General features: G+C 39.2%; 1 protein-coding gene across 1 annotated transcript in view; it reads left to right on the plus strand.

Annotated features, from left to right (window-relative positions):
• The window catches only part of LOC110840905 (sodium-dependent nutrient amino acid transporter 1), a 37,967-nt gene that overhangs the window by 5,403 nt on the left and 10,074 nt on the right, over nucleotides 1–22,490 (plus strand). Inside the window, exons 3-7 of the mRNA XM_087346609.1 lie at nucleotides 4,158–4,928; nucleotides 19,218–19,329; nucleotides 19,943–20,074; nucleotides 21,011–21,153; nucleotides 22,104–22,123. Of these exons, the coding sequence (XP_087202735.1) occupies nucleotides 4,158–4,928; nucleotides 19,218–19,329; nucleotides 19,943–20,074; nucleotides 21,011–21,153; nucleotides 22,104–22,123 (1,178 nt within the window). The remainder of the gene's footprint in view (nucleotides 1–4,157; nucleotides 4,929–19,217; nucleotides 19,330–19,942; nucleotides 20,075–21,010; nucleotides 21,154–22,103; nucleotides 22,124–22,490) is intronic.

Genomic DNA, 22,490 nt, shown 5'->3' on the forward strand with positions numbered 1-22,490 from the left:
TGGTTATCTCGAAATTCTTGCTGCGTTGATGAAATATCTGCATTCCAAGCATTAGGCAACAGCTTGTTCCGGCCTCATTTACAGATTGTGCCGCCTTTCCTCTATCGTTCCATGTCTCTTCTGAATTTGATTTCGTAGTCCACGTCACGTTGAGGAACGCGGGTTCCAGCCGTTGCTTGAAGATTCTCCCCGTTTCATCCATTGACAGTTATTAAAAAAATGACTTGCGTTGTTTACATTTTACCAACAAGGGAAAACTGATAAAGTTTAAAGTAGATGTTATACTGTACCAAACAATCCAAAATTAAATTCTTCCTATGGCATGAAGTATAGACTGACGGTACAAAATTTCATCGAAATCTATTGAGTAGTTTCGGACCGCCAGCGACAGCTGATGGCTGGTACGCAGCCGGTTTTGGTACTTACAATAGCTTCCTGTCTCTTCCCACATGTGGACGTGAGAGAGTTCTTTCCGGGTCGAAGCGCGGTTCAAGGAGACTAGTAGCAAGGCTGTCCCCTGTCAGTGCGTCTTGATGCGAGATTAGAGGAAGAAGGGACTATCTCTCTGTAAGAGAGTTCTTTTTCTAAAATAAACGGTCCATCTGGACGATGCATAATGGTAGCGTCTTGTTGTAGGTATGAAGTAACATGGGTTTTTAATGCCATCAACAAAGTTGAATAAATAAAAATGTTTACACTACATGCTTCGGCGAAAATGCCATCATCAGGTGTGTAGATTTGCTGAACGTCATAAACCTGTATAATTTACATGATTGATAAGGTGATAACAATTGTGATAAACATTTAATTGTAATATACCTTTTATTCAGAGACAGTGGGCAACTCAAGGAGTTAATAGATCGTATTACAACATAACAGCAGACGGATTTGGGTCTCATTCTTGCAAATCTGTTGTACTTTCTTTCTGACACGTATTCCTTTCTTTAATTCGCTGCTTTGCTTTATTTTGTAAAAGTAAAGTGGTACATCACTTAAGTGACTTGTTCGTTGAATACTTCTCATGTTATGTAACATTAGTTTGAAACTGCTGCGTCACTCTCTGCTAAGAAATGTACATACATACCCAAAATGCATTGAACCTGGTAGATGGTGAAACTCAATATTATGTGTTACTTGTTTAAAGTACATAAAAATAACGCATAATGGGGAAGCAATGTCCACATGTCTGACTACCCTCCAACTAGGTTCCTTTGTATTGGAATTTTACGTTACCTCTAATTAAACGTCCACTTGGCAGACCGAGAAGAAGATAGGAGTATAACATTCAACATTCTTATCTGATGACACAAAGCTAATAGAATCTCATAGTGCTTATATAATGTCTATGGGTTTCTAAATGTAAAATTTCAGGCAAATACGTCACCCCAATCAACTTTATAATTACAAACTTTTACCACCATAAACAATTAAACAGATTAAAACTTCGACATGTAACGCAAAAACAGGGACGTTTATGGAGTTGGCTCTGTGTTTGGCACAAATCACAACAGAGAAGCAGATTATCATCGTGATATCAAAGCTTGATATCAGATCAACAGCATATCTCAGTGGTTCAGAAACTAATAAATGGGGCGGATAGACAGACAGACAGACACGGTGTACCGATAAGACAGGGGTGCCAAAGAAATAAAGAATAAAAATAGAAAGGAATAGAGAACGAACAAATTGAAAGAAGGAAGAAATAAAAATGGAGAAAACAGTAATTAAAATGAAACGGCAAGGGAGAATCTAAAAAGAATGAAAATAAATAAGTGAGAGTAAAAGTGCGAAAAATGTTTTTTATCCATGCTGTAACGCTGAAAAGCGTTCCCATTGCCTGACATCAATCTCGTTAGACGCGCACCGTGTCCCTTAATATCTGCGTTTCTCGTCTTGTCAAGTATTGCTCGTCGCATAAAAGTATTAGACGTTAAATTACATAAAATATGTATGTCATTACATTTTGCAAGTTTTGTTGACCTTTTTCTATGTCGTGTAAGCTTATTTAACGTATCTGCATCGCGATTAGTGTAAGAATAAATGCTTGTATCTGCACCGGACAAACATAATTTAAAATGTAGATCTCATAATCAACTTTTAAATATTTAATCTTCATTTTAGTGGTTATTTTATGCAAGTGACTATTGTTATTTTATCACTGTCGTCTTGAATAATTATGGCAAACACAAAAGCTCTTTCTCCGGGGGCAAGGCGGCCGTAACGTGACCTGTTGTAGACGTTAATATTGCATGGACTTTACCTCCACTCGTAAAGACGTTTGCATGGCGTGGTGCTTATGCTGAGAAAAAAACTCCATGTTTCTGCTATTACTATTATTATCAACATCAACATCAACATCATACCGTCTTAAAGGCTATTCGTCCGTGATCCAAGGTCAAACTTTGTCCTCGAGGCTTATTACGTAGTGGCTCGTGAACAGCACATTCTAAAGTAACAAAGTGCCACATTAATTAATTTGTTCCTCAAGACGTTTTCTGTTCCCATTCCACGCTACAGTGGTTATCGGAAATGTCATGCAAATGATTTTGAAGTAATCGTGAGAAGCTTCCAGTTGCACCAGTAATTGTTGGTGTCATCAGAGTCTTTGGATATGCGACCTTTTGAGTATTCGATTGTGCTGTTTTCCGAGTTCATGCACCTGAAGACAAGGCCGGAGAATGCTAGATAAGAACTGTTTCGACTCGAAAGTTAAGTTGTTTTGCCTGCCCAATAAACACTGGAATGACACACACACACACACACACACTCGCACGCACATGATTGCTCTTTCCGGTTATTTGCCTTGAACTGGCTACTGACTCCACTTTACACATGTCTCAAAACGTGTTCAAGTGCGGATGCGATAACTACGGACTTAAGCCGGCTTCATGGATTTAGTCGTGTTTCATGACGACAGAAAATGAACCTTCTATTACACCATGTTCATCAACCTCTGTGTTTTTATCTCCTTGACTGTAATTTAGCGTGTAAGAATATTGATCCCACTCTTCACGAATGGTCGGTTAGTCCGTAGGATATTTAACGATACTGATTCAGTCACTTTTATCTGATTTGATTACATATCTTGACCGTATTAGACCACTTGACTGATAATTCGGAAAACGACTGTGGGAACATCAGTCAGTGGCGTTGTGATGACACCCACATGACATTTGCGTCGGATGCTTTCGCGTCATAGTGTGGAGTGTCACGAGTCGATGTTATTCATCTTTGTTCAGAAAATGTCTAGAGCAACATCTTAAGACAGTCCACTACTCTTTACTTCTGCTTTCAATCCTGGATCGACATCATTTTTACATTTTTCTTCATTTTGTATGGACCCAGGAAACTAAAGAAATAAAACTTAATAACAATTTTATGAAGTGCGACTGTGGTGAAACCATTACACACGAGCCTCTTTCGACCTTTGATACTATATTTTTTAAAGAATTAATCTTTTTAATAATTATCTCCAAGGATGTTTAACGATGGTTTATCAACTGACTTGATCACTTAACGCCGATTTACCTGTGAGGCAGACCAGCTTGTACTGGTTTGCGTGAAGGTACTGCCCGGTTAAACTGAGAAAAACGACGTTGAGATCATTTAGAAAAGTCAGTCCTATAACCGAAAGTCGAACAAGATATCTTGCAAATATAAGTCCCCTTGTTACCACTCGGTAGACAGTTTGTGTGTTTTTGATGTCATGAAATAAATTTTTCCGTTTCTGCAACGAGTAAGAACTTCTCTTGCTGTACAGAACATGCAGCTCAGTGCGCCTGCTGATCACGTGTATGCTACACGCTATACACTAATGTCAGAGAAGTTGCTTATATTTCTAGGCGATAAGCCCTGATGTAACTTGGTAGGATTTGTGGTTTTCAGGTACCGAGTATGAAGATAGCTGTCTTCTGTGTTATATCGCCGTGTTGTCTGGGAACGTTTATCGACGTTTCAGAGGTACCTGCTGCCTCCATCATCAGGGCTAATAAGTTCTCGATAAACTTTTACCACATTACTCGGCGCTGATTTCTCTTCTGAATCTTGTCATACAAAACAAATAAATTTGGAGTCGTTGCTTCTTAACCATCCCCAGTTTAAAAGGGTGATCAGATCAAAAACTATTACATTCTATGTGTTGTTATTTTTATTTGTAGGGCACTCGTTATGGTAAGCGGAGCGATTCTTCGTCCGAGGCTCCCCAGACGAGCGTGTTTAGACCTCTGGCAGCCTACCGGGAGTCCTGGAATCCTGAAGAGGGCGTCGCAGCATCGGGAGTGTTCAGGAGTATATCCGAGGATGGGCCTTCTGTAACCACACACGATCTGACAACTACCAAAAACTACATTAGGCCATCGAAGGAAACAGCCAGGATAGAAGCCGTAGTGACAAAACTATCAGAGGATAGGAAACTTACAACAAGCAACGAAATTCCAAAGAAACACCAAAATCTCAAAACAGGTAAGGCCGTTGGAAAACAGAGGCCTGACTGCGTTAACAAGGGATCGGAACTTGTGAAAGACATCGTGAAGCTGGATTCGTCAGAAGATAAGTGTGGTGAGAGCGAACCTAGCGGAGAATCAGCACAACACAAGATCCCTCCTCTTGGCAGTGGCAGTGAGGCACTTGGTGGCAATCGTTCTAGACACTTCAAGCTGGAGTCGTCTTCATCTACATCGGTGGAGCATCAAGGCATGCAACCCGCGGCTCGGGATACAGGGCAGCAGCGGGGTTTTGGTTCGAGTGGTGTCACCCTCGTGAGCAGGGCAAGTAGTCCTGGAACCAACAGCAGCTGTGGAAGTTCCTGCAACTTCTCGTCTACGACAGAAGCGACGGGTGACGGCAGAGGCCAGAGAGCAACACCGATGGGCTCGACCACTGGTCTTCTGCCAGATAACACGTCTTCTTGTTCCCAGTCGAAGTTTAAAGTAAGTACAGACTTTGTAGAGGGTTTAACCCTTTCCATGCTACTCAGACATATCTTGATCAAACGCAGAGTCACTTAAAAATTAGCTGCGTTAAGTTTTTGTGACGATCGGGCAAATAAATCTCTCAAGAGTTTATTCTGTAACAATTTTGTTTTCAAGAAAAATGTGTGTTGTGTAAACAAAATAAATATTTTAAATAATAAATAGAATGGAAAGGGTCTTAACAGACCCATTAGACCAGTACCCTGTTAGTTGTCGGATGTCTTGTCAAGAGCCTTTTGCATAAAATGTTTAAAAATCCGTTCCCAATTTCATGGTGACACAGGAATACCAAAACTGACTCTAGTATGTCAGTCAGTCAGTCAGTCAGCCAGTCAGTCAGACGAGCGCTGTCACGTACAGAAAGAAAGAAATAGAATTTTGTATTATAGAATTTTGTATTACAGAATTTTTCATAAATTTCGCAAATGTAATATTAAATTAAGAATATTATGTAGGTCTTGTAATCTTGCCCTGTGTGTGTTATTGCTAAAGTCAAATAATAGGCCTATTTCAAATCAGACCGATATAAATTGCAAACTTATAAATTTTTCAGCGAGATTATAACAGTCTTGCCCAACACTCTTTTCTCTTGTGCATTTGAAAATATCACTTTATGCAAAAATCTATCGAAACAAATTAAGAGACGTGCCGAATTTGACTGTGGCTCTGAACCACGAATCACGTTATGACCAATTCCATAAATTAACGCTAGTTTAAGGGGTGTTCTGAAAAATTAGAATCTATCCATCTGATCAAGAACTTCCTGCCTTTTGTCACCCGAACGTTCATCCCCGTTTTCATAAAATGTCTCTCATAAGACCCTATCCTGAACCACATGAATACAATTCACATTTACCTATAGGCTATTTCCACAATATCCTTTTTAATATCATTCTTTTGCTTACACATCAGTCTTTAAAGTAGATTATGCAATCGGTTTTTCTGATTTTCCAATTTCTATGTTACTTCATCTGTCTTGCGTCATTACTGTTGGTGACATATTTATTACACATCCTGTGTTACCGGTTGTTGAATAACAAGACAACTCTTTCATTGAGCAGTGCAAATAAGAACAAGACGAGATACAAAAAACGTCGCAAAATAAATTGGTTCAGAAACTGAAGTAGGCTTGGTAGCACTGGATTGCCTTGCTGATTTTCATGGCTGCTGGTGGCCTGACCAGTTTGTTTAGCCATGGAATTGAACATGTGGCTTGATATGATACCTACTAAAGAGGAATGTGGTTTCTAGTATACAACCATTGAGAAATGTTGGTGCACTGCAGTGGTATATACACATTTTCAAAATGCACTAATTGTGACTTTGTATAACGTCACTGACCTTAATGTCTATTTATTTAAGATAAAAGTATATAATTGCGAAGTTAAACACACAACATAAACACGACTGCAAAAGGTGAAAAATTAATTATCCCTTGTACTTTGTTAGATATCATATAAAAATTGTTCAAAGAGAAGTGTATACCTTAGTAGGCTCTGTATTTTACGTTTCGTACAGATTTTAAAACATGAGAAATTATATTTAAAATACATGTAAGTAGGTATATTAGACCGTTCCTTTCTTCGAAATTCATTTACCCGTTTCGGAGTCGAATCTAGCACGAAAACAGGTTTCTGCAATGGGCCACCTGAGTGAGATTCGAATCCAGTACTTACCGAACCCGAAGCAGAATTCTCAACTAACCAGCTAGCTAATCATTCCATTGGTTACTTCGTAATTAATTAATTAGCTACGCGGCTTAATTAGGTTTACATAGATACTTAATTTTTTATTTAAATAGGTAGTTAAGCCAGCAGAAGAATTCTATTCAGAAGCATGACTTCAGTTCGGACTGCGATAAGCTGTGAGATTGCCTTCTCTGTAGAACAATAAATTTACACACACTTTCCCGCACCAGCTGACACTTTCTCAGTTATTTATATTTTATGAAGTCCGCACTTTGTGCCAAGTGAAACTCGTGTCAAGATGAAACACACTCTACTTGTTTCGGTCCGATTATGAAAAAACTTTCTGCACATATGACAGTTCGAATTTTAGATGTAATGTAGAGGTAATTCAGCCTCAGATAAGAGGGAAATTTGTGAATGGCGAATTGGATGATTCCTGCATTATCCAACTTAGGTGTTTCAACGGAAGAGGTCATTAGGAGCGACTGAGACGGTGATGACCCATGAATATGTTAATTTGTAAATTATTTATTTTAGGAGATTCCGTTTGTGGTAAAATATGAAATGACGTTTAGAAGCAGCACACCCTGCAGTCGACTTTATAGACTGAGTAAAAAACGGAAAACTTGCCATAAAAGCCCTAGTAAGGACCAAGGTACAAGCTGTACATCCCTGAATTAGTTCTGAACCAGTCTCCTCGAGACTGTAAGCTGGAATAGGAAAACATTTGAACATTTTCTTGCTGTCTGTGTTAAAGCGAGCCGAATGTCTGGAACTTCGTCTCTCCACACCGAGACTTTTCTCATTCTCGCCAGAATAGGTCGGGGGCAATCCGTTCAGAATCCCTTCCTCTGACAAACGTCTGACACGTGGATTTAAACACAGAACTTGACGGTAGTAATGCGATAGTTCTGTACCATTCTGTGGCGAAAATTCCAACATCGACCGATACGACATCCGCTTGACTCTGATTCCTTCGAGGGTCAACAGAAACACTCGGAATGTAAATGGTTAGAATCTTGGCCATGCCACACTACCTATCCTGACTGAGGTTTTCCATGGTTTTCCCCAGTCCCACCAGTCGAATACCACGATTACAACTTGGAGTAGGCTACGTTCGTCCTTTTAAAATTGTATTTAGCCTGTTTAGTTCAACAGTTCCGATAGTTCGTTATCGTGTTTATAGAATTCCCACACGCTGACGAATCTACTCCACATATTCCTAATCTGTTTAATTAAAATTCATTTTAATATTATCTCCTCATTTACGCCTCGGTTTCCCAAGAAGTTTCTTCTTTAGCGATTTCAGACTATACATTTCTTTGAGCTATTCGCATTTATCACTAATATGTGAATTTTAAACCGAAGGACAACCAGAAAACTGAAGTGTCTCTGTTCAGTTTTTGCTGCTCGCTGCATTACCCACGGCTGAGATTATTAATGATGGCGTAATAAACAGCGGTGTTTGTCATTTGCTGACTCCGCTGGAGGCACAATTACATAGACTTGGTGCTCTGAGCCAGCAAACACACTGGCGGTGTTTCCCAATCTGTGGTCCGCAGACCATAATTTACGAACATTTTGCGTTCCGTTATTAGCGTTAAGAAACAGAGAACGCGATAACGTTGAGATGTTTGGGACTTGAATTTTTTTTTCTTGCGGGAATTAAATGATATGTTTCTGCGTCTGTGGTTTTTGGTGGCTACTCCAAGTTTCGCCACTTACTACTAAGCGGAACGCAATCGCATTCGGGCAAGTTTCTTTTGAACACCCCCTTGTTCGTAAGCCATTCCGGTCTCTTTTTGTTTTTCTTCTCTGTTTTCCTCCTTGCTTTATGCAGTTTTCCACACGTGTGGACTTCTTCTTTGGAATTCTCGAGACATTCAGTTCCTCCGGATGCGGTAAAATGCCGGAAATTGTCAAGGGAGTGATTCAGAAGGCGGTGTGTTGAATTGCCACGCTGTCATCCAGTGTTAACGCTCCCGGGATACACCTCGCTGCTGCTGCTGCTTTCTGTGTAGGCGTTGTCAACAACAAACTTTTCTTAAGGGAGGTGAGAGGTTTATGACACCGTCGCAGAGCTCTTAGCTGTTTCGATGTAACTTCGCTTTCGAAGTATCAAGTTCTTACAATTTCAGCCATCGTAATGACGAATAAGTAACTCTTTATGGAGTGATGGTTAAAGCGAAATGGTAACTATATGAACCAGGCTGCTTTAACAATAAATATTTCTGCATTTTTATTCATCGGTTTTATGTGATTTCCATTGCAAACAACAGATAATTTCCTGAAACTCAGTAACGGAGGAGTGTTGTGTTTTCTTTGGGGTACAGATTGAATCATTAAAAAATTGTTTAAACAAGCTTCGACTTCAAAGGGTTAAAGTTTTGAGATTGGTTGTAAATGATCAAAAATTCCCGTATGCCAAGAATAATTGTGGATATGAATCCAAAGGTAAAGAGAGACCCGAATGTCAATGCATGCGATTGAGAGATTGGTTTTAGCACTTTTAAAATGAGAAAAGTTTTAACATCGCTCGTCTCCCATCCATAGACTTGTAGATAAAATGTACAAAAGTAGGCTGTAACTTACCCGTTGTCGCGCGGATGTGCAGTTTCGTAACTCGCCCTGATGTTTTTATCACGGTGCTGAGGTACCTTGGCGTGAGGAGAAAATTAGAGAGACGCTTCATAATTTGAAGTATTCGCCAAAAAAGAACATGGTAATCATAATCAAGGATGGTATGGGCGAGGCACGTAGCAGGAATAAGAGTGATAGAAAATTCAATAACAGTTTAGTCCTGAAGGAAGGGAGCACGTGGAAGACGTAGGCTTAGATGAGAGGGGGCTGTTGAATTGGATATTAATGAAATAGGAATTCAGCACGTTTAGGATGCGGTCCTTGGCGGACCCTTGAAATTAGTAATGAATACTCTGAATCCATAAAAAGCGACTATCAGCTTCTTAAGGACGATTATGCTCCTTGGGTTTCGTTGCTTTGCTTATGATATGATAAATAATGCCTTGAATGCCACTGTTGTATGTTCGGGTTATGGAAGGTTCGCCTTCACACGTATGACATTTTTTTTGGCCTGATGATGTGTTCAGAAAGTTAATGGAGGTCTTACTGAAATGTAGTGACTCCAGATTAAATACAAGTGAATTACCACTCTACATAAAGACGTGACCACGCTTTTAATTTACTTTACACAGATGTAGCATTGAGAGTTGCAGACCTACATGAGGAATCGACAAAAGAGGACAGATGCATAGATATTCGTTTCGATACAGGTCACTTAAAAATCTCCGTGAACATTCCAAAGCTCAAGGATGCGCGAAACTTGTCAGAAGTAAAACAATGGCGTATCTGGGATAAGTGTTATCTCATGGGAGTTTCCGAGGGCCAGAGTGTTGATACGCGTTGCCCTTTCGACGTACAGAACAGATTATCGTACAGATTAACGCTGTAGACGTTCATTCCTGAAGAAAGAATTTTGTCCTAATTACTTACTATCCGAAAACAGAATTTTCGTGATATTTCTGAGTCGTTCCAGGTGAATTATAGGGTACTGGGCCGACATTGAAATAGACCATAGTCCTTGTTCTTGTATACATATCATTCATGATCATCTCGTATGACGTTATACAAGTGATTAAAAGTCCTAGTGCAATACTTCTGGGCGTGTTGGTAAGATCATTTGGAGCATAAAATGGTAATAACGTATCATATTTTCAGATTCATAACCGCTTCCAACTGACGTTTTTACGTTGATGTTGCAGGGTACCCATACACATCCTTCCGTTTCACGAACGCTTTCGGGACGCGTTCACTATTTCCTATCTCTTTGTAATGTCGTCCAGACAAGTGTCAGTTGATCGTCTTGGTTTGGATGTTGGGCAGGTGGAGCTGGTGCGCACTTTACACGACTGCAAGGCACGCGCGTGTTCTGTGGTAATATATGGCGGTCGCTTGCTGGATTTGTAATGTTTGCCTTGAGGTGCCGAAAGGCGGGAGGCCCTTGAGGGGTTGGCGCCGAGGCCTGGCTGCCTACGGCATGTGCCACAACGTAACCAAATACTCTTCTATCGGGCCGTGTCGCCTGCAGAATATCGAACGTTGGGAAACGTAATGAGGCTGAAGTTTCCATTGTGGTATTCTGCTTTATGTTGTTATGTAGTATGTATGTGTTGTTGATGGCGACGATAAGTTCATCCGAAACGTAGTTTACCACTTTCAATACTACACGACGTCATAACCAAGATGGCAACAATTCAAATATTCGCCCTTGTGAAAACCCAAATCTTAACGTAATTCACGTGAACTTACCAGGCCCACAGAGAAGGCATGAAAGTAAAACTTCCATTCACTACTACCTCACGAAGAGAATGCAATGGTCATTCATGTTACACTTTTGCTCAGTCTCTCTCTGAAACTCGCTAAATGAATAACAATTGTTTGCACAATACTAGGAGCCACAGTTGTAGAAGCATGCCTCTGGACAGAAGTAAGCTAGCACGTTCTTAAGACTAGACATCTGTTCGCACATCACCTCCCTTCCGTGACGCCAATATGGCGGCCCAGTAACGCCACGACACGGTGTAATTAGTGCACCTGTTCTTTCGGTTTCATATTCCACGCACCTTGTAACAAACAAAACCTTGTTAAAGTTAACAGAGTTGTGCTTAAAATAGAAGGGCTAAGGAAATTAGTTGACCATTTACATTTCTGGTTCGTTTCTCTAAGGTCTATGAACCTAACGACAGTGGCTCAGACACAAGGAGAATCAACGAAAGTAAAAAAGAAATGTCAGGGCGATAGAAATGCTGTGTTGCTGTTCGTTCCCAACTACAACAAAATAATCTGAACAAGTTACAAGTAGTTTTCTGTGTTCATTGCATGTGTCAGAGATGTTCCAGGCGCAATGGACACACTGTTTAGATAATTTAGCACACGAGTATCAATAAAGTTGACAAACGAGACGGATTTAGTGAAAATCATTAGTGCATTTGAGATGATCGTTTGTGTTCCGTCTTCACTTGAATAATTATTTTGAAGTCCTCAGTTTACCTTACATTTTATTGATCTGAATGCATGGGAAAATACTATCAAACTCTTCTGAACGAATAACTGGTCACCCACACGCGTATCTATTTCAAAAGCGTTACGGATATAAATAATCTAAAATCAAATTTGATGTTCTAACGGCTGTAAGAGAAATCGATGTTGTTCTGGGTATAAACTCCACGTGGGCTTGTAGATAGATAACGTTTCGGAAAAACTTATTTCTTCGCCTTCAACCCTGAAGATTGAAGGAATGTGTCCTTCCGAAACTTTGATGTCTACCTATAACCCCATTGACTTTCCTATCCAGACGATAGACACAATTAAAAGCGACCTGGACTGGTGGCATGATATGATTTCTTTACCTCGGTGATCCGGGTTCGCTCCCACTTCATTCCATGTGGGGTTTGTGGTGGGCAAAGTGGCGGTGGGATAGCTTCTTCTCAGAGTCTTTCTGTTTTCCCCTGCCATTATCTTCCCACCGCGTCTCCTTATTCACATGCCCCTTGGGGGATGGAGGAATGTTTCTTTAGAGGTTAAGTTCAAAGAGACAGAATGTCAGCCTATCGCAACAATAACAAGATAACAAATATGGGTAAAATATCCTTGCCACTGATATAACTGAACTATTAAACGAATGCTCGTGGGCAAGGAAAACACCAAAGAAAAGGAGTTACACGACGTCTATTTACAAAAAAGGTAATAGGAAAGGAAGACACAGAGTAAATAACACGCTCCGTGTAATATCCACTCATCTTACAACTAGTTTGATGTACAAACGTCGCTTCCTTTGTCAGAAGGTTAAGGAATGCGATAGTGGGGATGTAGGAGAAGCGTGTTTCTCGCCACAGTCTCGTACTGTTCAGCACAATTTTTGGTTCCTAATGTATAAACAAACCAGCAGAACTCTACTAAAGAGGTTCGATGCTGTTAATTTCTCCTCGAGTTCCACTGTTGGAATCGTTGCTGGCAGTAGCGCCATATAACACTTGACATTGTGAACCCAGGAGCGGAAGTGCAAATTCCGAAAAGAAACAATGCAAAATAAGATCAGAATTGCTTTCGACCAGCTAGGTACTGTACTGGTGAACTATTAAATCTGCAAAAACTTTCATAAAATAAATTCAGTAAATAATGATCCTCATTATTCATTTGTTGTTTTGGAAAAAAGCTCATGACTCCGTATCAAGGAAAGCAGTGGAAATTAAGATAAAATCCAGAGATAAATTATGTGCAGATAGTATAACTTGTATCAGATTAAGGAACAAGATATTCATTGTCATTACTGCAAGGATAATGATTGTCGTCTTCGTCGTTTACCGTTTGTATGAAATGTGTGTTCCTTGAATGGGCAAAGGCGTGTGGGTGTCCCTATAGATGGAGACTCCGTGTTTACATTGCACTTTGTAGAGGGACAGGACGAATTTGGTTCAGAATTTGTCGACACGTGTGTACAAGTCTCATAATAACGGGGGCATACAAATAGACGTTTTCAAAACAAATTATTTAAGCACTGGCTTTGAATCGGAGGGAATTTAAATAACTGCAGAAACAGAAGTACTTAAGCTGAATGTACAAGGGTTAGAGGAAGGGAAGGCTGAGGGAGTAGGCCAATATTGACTCGGAATCCCCTCTCATTCCTCGTCTACGATTACCGCTGTTGTTTTAAGAGTTACAATTTGCAACATTCACTTCATTGCTCATTATTTTTTCTGTCGTCATTATTATGATCCTTCTGTTTTAACGTCAACCGCTAAATAATAACCTTTACAGTAGACACAGAGTAGTAAAATAATTGAGGAACCATCATAATCAATATTATCATTTATCATAAACATGACTAGTGACTATCATCACCATGTGTGCTAATGCAATGCGTTAACAGCCATGTGCGCACAATGGCTTTGCGCCCTTGCAGAATGCCCTTTGAGTTGTGTGTGGCTTCAGGAAACAGTTAAGAAGCGGAAAGCGTTTGGAGCAGCGTCTTGCCTCAGAACACGCCACTAACTTCACTCGCGTGGCTGATTTTCATGACATAAAATGTGCACCTGTGCAAAAGCAGATAAGCCTTTAACGTTACTTACATCCAACTCTGTTTCTAAAATCTATGAAAGATGTTCAGACACTAAATTGTGTTTCTTTTCAAACCGCTGGATTATTTAATATTAACCCTATCATTACTAAGTTTGATTAAAATAACATCATCCTCTGTTTGTCCAGACTGAAACGTCGCACCTTCAGACAGGCCCTGATCGTTTATTTTCACATCAATACGTAATCGCCATTCTCAACGAACGTCCATGTCCTGGTTTTGATTACCGCTTCTCCAACGGATTTCACGTTGAACATTATGAAATTAAACAGGAAAGAACTACTTTTTCGTTGATAATAATAACATTTTATCACAGTATTTTCTTTAATGTGGCTGGCTTCTGGGTTGTAGGAAAGTATAGATATTGTCCGACGTTTCACAGGATGTTACTGCCCTGGTTGTGGTCCAACTCAAAAACCCAAACTAGATGATCGCCTTTTCTCGGCTGACCACTCTACATTCACGAAGTTACAAAAGTCGTGTCCTCCATGCTTTATGTATTATGACCTGCGTATCTAAATATATCAACTTATCTACGCCACGTTTTCTCGGAGAAAATTGTCTGAGGTCATCATCAATCTAATCTTGTACTGTCATCGGGAATATTTTCCCTGCAGCTTATCAGAGCCGTCTGTCCGAAAAAAAATTCACGCCCGAGCTACATAAGTGGCTGCTTTCTAAATAGTGAATGCGTATTTCAGGGCAGTGAGTTGTGGATAATTTACATTTATCAGTGTCTTATATAAAAAGCCTCTCACTCAAGCAGCGAACGTAGGTGAAATCTAATGTAATAATTTTACATTTTCTTTGCACAAAGTACAGAAACGCTAAATTTGTCGTCTGAAACCAAAACCTATCAAACCTCTATCAAATACCAACAAGTTTCATATTTCAGGTGTACAAAGTATAGGTCTCATTAAGATATAAAACATTTATTTAAAACACCTTGAAATGTTCGATCTATTAAATATTTAACGGAATACAAGGAAACATAATGAATGACTACAAATTGAAGTCTGATAGTATGAATACCTTTGTAACGGTAGACCTTAATAAAATGTTCTCGGCCTATCACTTGTGTCAGCTAGTTAAAAATAAGATCACCGACGTTTCAGAGACCGTCTGACCCCTTCGTTAGGGAGTGACAATGCACGTGTCTGTGACATGGCCGGGTAGCTACGGCTCTGTAAAAAAAATAGGTTCTTCCAGCGGTGATGTTCAGATATGACTAACACAGCCCTTTATCAGTTTATATTTTCTTATTCATGTTAGCTCTATAACATACCACAACTGCACAAATAAATACTGTACAAATCGAGATTTTGATGCTGAAATTGGACAAAGTTCTGGCCGAGAAGGTCGATTAGGGCTCACGCCAACTCTTTTCACACGTCGACACAACCAGAGTTAGGTTAGCGTATCCGAATGCAATTTGTCATCTCAAGTAAGATACAAATTTTCAGCTACAGATTTTTTTCTTATGAAGGTTTTTAGGCAATGGTAACTTGAAACATACTCAATCTCGCCCCGATTAAAATAAGTTATCCCCCCCCCCCCCCCCCCCTGTGGTCGTGTTTAGATAGAGGAAAATATGACCGTTGTTTGGCGATGTCAAGAGCCAATGCACTGAAACATGGCAATGTGATCTTTCCATATCTTCTGTTAACCTCTCGTCCAACGCTGGTATCTATAACCCAACACGGCGCCAGAAATAAGATTGCTGCTACGCTTGTTTTGACAAAGGAAGGAGACGGCATTCATGTAAGTTACATAGTAACGAAGGTTTCTTTACTCTACGAAGACGTGAACTGTCATTCACATTTATGATGTGAAGCTCTCACGGCGTCTGTCATTAATAAAGTCTTCTCGGGCTATCAGCCGTGTTAGATGGTAAGAGCCAAGGGCAGTGTGCAAAAATAAATTATTCTTAAACACGGATCAGTTGGCAAAATAAGTTCAGAACGTCCCAGGACAAGACACAGATGAACGAAGAGATGCGATTCGCTGAAGAAGAACAAGGTAAAAGGGGTAGAAGATGGACGAGGAGGATGAGGAATGGAAAATAAAAAATAAGAAGAGGAGAAGAAGAAAAAGAAGTGGCTGAACTTCACAGTGGAGTGTTTAACATTCCTGTTTTCATATTCCGAAGCTTCGGACTTAATTTCCAGCCCGAAGAACGGCTATCATTATTTTTGTGAATTTCCACAATCACTCCAGTCAAATGCTGATTCAGTACACCATCGTTCAGTCAGCATACCTTTTCGATTTAAAAATCGTTGTCTGCTTCAGCCCAGAAGGTGGAGGTGCGACGTTCCTCCGAAACGTTGGTAACCACCGCAGTCACGCGGCGTCACCCAAAATACCACAATCAACATCTTCGCTGCAGAGGGAACCTCAAATATAATTTCGTCATGAAGGGCACGAACGATAAGATGCAGGAATAAAATAAAGATTGAAGTCGGGTCGACGTTACCCCCACGTGGGCCTTTGTGAAGAGAGAGGTCTACACGCGTCTGAGATCAGCGAATCTACAACAGGAAAGTACGTTGGTATATGACGTACGCTTGAGAGTGGTGGAGTACGAGTACGTTAGATAAACGCGTTTAGTTAGAGAGGTTTCGAAACATAGAGAATGCAAACAACAAACAGTTGTGTCTGAAACGCAAACATTGTACACAATGACACTTTGTCCTTCAGCTACGCCTGTCATTTCGACAGATGGCAACGCCCCGACACCTCCCTTTGCATCTCTATTGCGGTCCGACGGCATCAGTCGCTGCAGGGAATAATGGGGGGAAATATAACTTTCACGAAATTTTGGGTTTTATTATAGCAGTGATTACATTCCAGTTCGCACTGCATTCAGCGGTACTGAATGGATTTGACCCAAATCACTTTTAATAATAGATACATACTTACTGAAGTTCTTGTTTGAACAGTGACTGGGGACACTAACCACGGGAGTGTTTTAGTTATCATTTTTGATTGGTTTTTAAAAGAATTTCAACTTGAATCAGTCGCCAAATGTCGTGGCGGATTGATTAAGAACCATGTTTTATGTTCGGTAGGCCCCACTTACGAATTTCGGCCTTAAGAGACGGCTTTCTTAACTCCGTTTTTCGCAGTTTTCATCGTTGTCTCCAGACAAATGGAGATTAATATATTTTAAAATAGGCCATGACCGCGTCAGCATTTTAGCCATGGAGTCGCTCATAATGGCCCCATTATTCGGCGTTATGATCTAATTTAGTGACACTCAAACTGATCCGGGAAACCTCAGGATTCGACGAGAGACCCGCAAATATTTAGCGGATAAATTTATGTAATGGCGGATTTCATTACGCACGCCCTTGAGTGTGGTATTGAAAGTATATCTTTTGTTTACGTATATCTGTTTATTCTCTAGATTATTCAGTATATTGAGCTGCCGTCTGGTAGACGGTAGGAGCACAGACCGCTTTCGTTTTGAGCATGCGTAATAGTTATTTTCATTAGTGATTTTCTCAAAGCCAGTGAGCTTTCTACAAATATTTGCACTCATAAAACTTGTATTCAGTATATTTTTCGCTGGATAATACTTAGCGAGAGACGCTTATGGATATATTTAGACCCTTAAGCATTGAAGACCACGAAATGAATTACAATGACACACAATAATATTCGATTATAGAAATGATGTGTATCAAATTTCATCAAAATTTGTCAAAGGACTCACACGTTACACATAAAGATATATTTGGCCTTCATTAAATTGAAGTGAATGAATGTAACATTGGCAATACAAATATATAACGTAAGTACCGTACATCTTGTTTCATGGAGGGTGGTCAGAGGACTAATAAAACTACACAATAAAACTATTAAAGCTTTGTAATCTGACCATAAAATTAACCCAGAACCTAAATCAAAATGGCACGACAATCATTCGGTGCACTCTTAATAACACTCGTAGTTTAATCATATGTCCCGAAGTTTGGGCCCTGTTACTTGCGGGCAATGACAATACTAAGACGTGCTTTCTGAAATCTTTTTAGAAACGCCCAAAGTCTGAATTCAGTTCATAAATCCAAAATACTGTGATCTTTGCATTAGTATTCACCCATAAGCTACAGAAACCACTCCTTTCTTTGTTTCCTTTTTCGTGTGTTTATTTATTTTTAAAGTTTTTTTAGTGTTCCTTTATTAATTAGTAAGTTTGAGGTCAGGAGGCTTTTTGGAGAAAACAAGTTTTGGGACACTATCTACGTAGTTGAAAAAGTGGCTTTAAATAAACAAAGAAACATGTTCAACCCCAGTAGCTGCCACAGGAAACGGAAATAAACAAAACGAATAAACATTTAAGGATTAAAATAAACAAATCTATGGTGCACTTCTGCCTGTTTATACGGATGTCAAAGTCACTCTGAGCGAAGAAAATACATCGAGGCTATTTGAGAACAAGGTGCCGATGAAGATGTTTGGCCTAAGACAGAGAAAGTAATAGGAGAATGGAATTCGTGACAAGGTGCTTGGCAATTTTTGCTTTTCGCCTGAAGAGTGGTCGAATAAAGAAGGATGAGATGGGCGCGGCATACAGCATGCAAGAGGGAAAGGAAAAATACATAAGCCAATACAATTTATGTCGCAAATCCTGACTGATAGAAACCACTTCGATCGGATACATGGGCGAAAGTGGAATTATATTACTAGTTGCATGTAATGAAGAAAATATTTTGATGTAACGTGGATTAAATAATAAATTACTGGAGAAAATTAAGTATAGAATTTTGTGGACCTTGGAGTTTCATGAAGGCGAGTACTTGTTGACTGGCTGAGTAGCTTCCAACATATACTATACCTCGTATTGCTCGTACAATGAACAATGCTGAATATAATGGGTCAGACGATATGCATAAATGATCAGATATTACGGAAAGTGATAAGAAAGAGCTGAAAAAACAAAACATTAACCAACATTATATAATTCGTTATAAATATAAAGTCGATTTTATTAACAGAGTTGGCTGACCTTTGTGTCTCAAAATTATGAGACATTATGCAGTACATATTGCTCTATAAAAGAGAGGAGTACGCTAAAAGTATATTATTTTTGTGTGTAATGTAGTGGGAATTTTGTGTCAAAATCTGAACGTAGAATAAATTTTTTGCTGGTTGGATATTTGTATTTCCTTCTCTTTCGAACACTACTTCGCATGTTCTGAGTCGACCTACCACCAACCTAACAGCTCGCATAAGACTTCGCCCATAGTTTATACTCTGATATTTACCTTACAAATGAGAAAAGGCATGGAAACCTGTCAGGGTAGGTTCTGAGACGATGGTAGATCGACGACTTTTGAAACTGTTCTGAGTCGATGGAAGCTGGCGATTTATTGAATGCTGTGATTTTTTCTTCTTTCCCCTCAGGTGGAAGGAGGTTGTATGCCAGGCCTGAGCGCCACACTCACCATCCTCTCTCTCACGGCCAGCCTTGGCAATATTCTTCGTCTTCCTCGCGTCGTATACCTCAGTGGCGGCGGTAAGTATCAGATATCAGATGCCACGAAAATCTGTAAAACCATTCTCGAGTTGTTGCATTCTTACATTACTTAAATCAAAATACTGCCTTACTAGTGTTTCAGCACAGTACAGGGTTATTCACAATTCCCTGAGACTTTTATAAAATCGCCAGATTTGAAGGTGCAAAGGATTGTAACGTGCGACATGCCGATAGAAAGAGAAACTCTCCAAGTTTAGTTGGCCACCCCGATCACCTGACCTGACGCCACGTGATTTCTTCTTATGGGGGTACAATAAGGACCAGGTCTTTGTACCGTCTGTGCCACGTGATCTGCCTGAGCTGTGAAGACAAATCATCGAAGCCATCTCACAAATCGATCGTGACATGCTGCAACGGGTATTGGCGGAAATGGATTATCGGCTTGACGTCTGTCGCGTCACAAAGGGCGGACACATAGAGCATTTATGAGGTATGTAAAATAAACTTGGAGAGTTTCTCTTTCTATCGGCATGTCCTATGTTACCATCCGTTACACCATTCAAGTCCAGCGATTTTTTGTAATGTGTCAGGGAATTATGAATAATCGTGTATAATGTCTGGCTCTTCTAACCACCCCTTTTATGTTTTGCAGGTACTTTTCTAGTCGTATACATCTGTATCAGCCTAGTTTTTGGTATTCCTTTAGTTTTTCTTGAAATTGGTCTGGGTCAGTTCTGCCAGGAAGGAACAACAAAACTGTGGAGAGCTGTCCCTTTGTTTAAAGGTAAATGGTATGCTATATAAAATTAGACTCAACATTTTATTTTCATTTTTTTAATTGAGCAAGGAAAAATGTATTTAAGAGATCGATAGTAAATAAAATTTGACAGAATATTTGTTATCTTCTTCTTAACAACCACTTCTTAATATTTTCAGAACAGTAAGGAGAGTTCGGTGACGATGTTGTTCTAGTTTGATACTATATAGACTCATAAGTAGATACGAATGTTTCAAAGAAACATACTGAAGCTCTGAAGATGGAGACAGTATGTTTCTCCAAAGTGTTGGTATCTACTTATGAGTCCACACAGCATCACAACCCAGATTATCATCATTATCATCTTTGCTACTGTTAGAACCTTATATATATATTACTTTCTTTGTTGAAACCTAATGTCCTCTCAAAATCCATATTGCAACATTAAAATCGTATAATTTATTTTATAAAACCAAGTTATTAGGATCTAAGAAAGATGAAGTCAGGAACTTCATGATTTGTATAGGTATTTTGCACTATATTTCATTCTCTCATTTTAATTCAGAAATGAAGCCTTTTTTTACTGAGCGCAATCTACGGTGCTCCATATAATTGAGCATACAAAAAAAATGTCTGGTTCATATTTGGGGAGTTCCCAATTTGGATCTTGGCTGGGAACTGGTTACCCTAATTATTTAGCATATTCTTTGTCAGTTTCTGGAGGAAACGGCCAGGGTAGTTCTTAAAAGTAGGTAATGTCGACTTCACATCTTTCCCGACTTTTCAATCACAGTTTTTTTCCTCGTTCAAATCTGTGTAACCTTAGCAATTCGTGCAATGATTACTGAACAACCAAACAAAATATTTTGTATCATCTCTTATTGTAAATGAATATCATATAAATAGATTTCTGATGGACACATGTAGATGAACATCACACACTGTATAATACTCTGCCTTCAGGTATTGGCTACGTCAAAATACTTGCATCAGGCTTGCTCTCCATCTATTATCCCGTGCTCATGGGTCTCTCGTTGTTCTACCTAGTCTGGTGTTCCAAGGGACCCATCCCTTTTACAGAATGTAGTCAACAGTTCACACCAATTGTAAGTTAAACTCAAGTCTTGTATAGATTGTGAAATAATTTTTATGACTGTTGTAAGCCTTTGCCAAAACTGTGCTGGATATCGCCCATGATCTGTAGTTTATACGATGATTTACAGAATGTGTTGCAGATCGGTTCTACTCCCACGTTCACATGATTGATTTTCATTGTACCGACGGACATGTGGTCCACTGGTCAGCATACAAGCATCAAAGAATCATCAGTTTGAAAAACATTGCCACTAATTTCCAAAATAAAAACAAATAATCAGCTTTCTGTGTAAAGAGGAGAATCTAACCGAAGACGGTGTGGTGTATATCAGATATGTCATATGGAACACAATATTGTGTGGCATTGTAAATAAGAAAATCTGTAATTTTTGCGTCATTTTACTACCTGAAAGCACTTAAATTTTCTAACAATATGATGAATCAGGGCGCTGTAACAACAGACTGTTGCCACAGCACAGCAAGCTTTGCCATAGACATTTTCTGTTCATTTAGCTGATATATGCATTTGGATTCAGTATTTCTCCCACATTACAATAAATCTGACTTTTCAGTCAGGATCCAATGTTTCCTATGGTTATAATATAACAGGTATTGAAAAGTAATTATTAGTTGAAGGGTCAGACATAATCTGGTTACAATTTGAATTACTCCTTCAAAGTTTTCTTCAGCAGACATTGCTCAGAAATGTCACAAGGTGCAATTGCAGTTCAATCGTTTGGTATTTATCTCTTTGTATCTCTTACTGCATTAGCAGGGCATAGGAAATTTGAAGTCTGACTGACCAAATGTTATGATATAACCTGTCAGAAACATGATGCAAAGGAACAAGTACTATAGTTTTAATGTGAAAATGAAATTGAGAGATGTGCTATTGTTATTTGCTGTATTTGCATCTATTTTTCTTTTTGTGATTTAGATTTTTGTTCTTTCTCCTTTTCAGGATGGTGCAGAATGTTTACGGTAAGTATTAAATGTTCGTATGTGGTACTAACTTAAAAGGAAGCAAGAATTTTTCAGTGCTTATTAATTAATCTATTAAAATCTTTAGGAAAATTTGGATTTTTCTTAAAATTCCTGGTGCCAAGGAGGCCAAATAAGACAGCAAATTAATAGACAAAACTACAAATGTAAACATCCGAACAAATCTATTTTTTTAAGTTTGGTTTTTTACCATTGCATTCCACATGAATAGTTTCACAGTATTTAATAAGCTACAAAACTTCAAAAGTGATAATTATTTTTAACATTTCCATTATCATAAGTACTGTTGATTGCTGTGCCTGCAGAGTTATCTTATGATTGGATATAATTCTTTGATCACGTACTC

This window comes from Zootermopsis nevadensis, unplaced genomic scaffold (genome assembly GCF_977971745.1).
Source record: "Zootermopsis nevadensis isolate Lab colony 2312 unplaced genomic scaffold, Znev_1.0 Znev_ptg000010l, whole genome shotgun sequence".
Classification (NCBI taxonomy): domain Eukaryota; kingdom Metazoa; phylum Arthropoda; class Insecta; order Blattodea; family Termopsidae; genus Zootermopsis; species Zootermopsis nevadensis.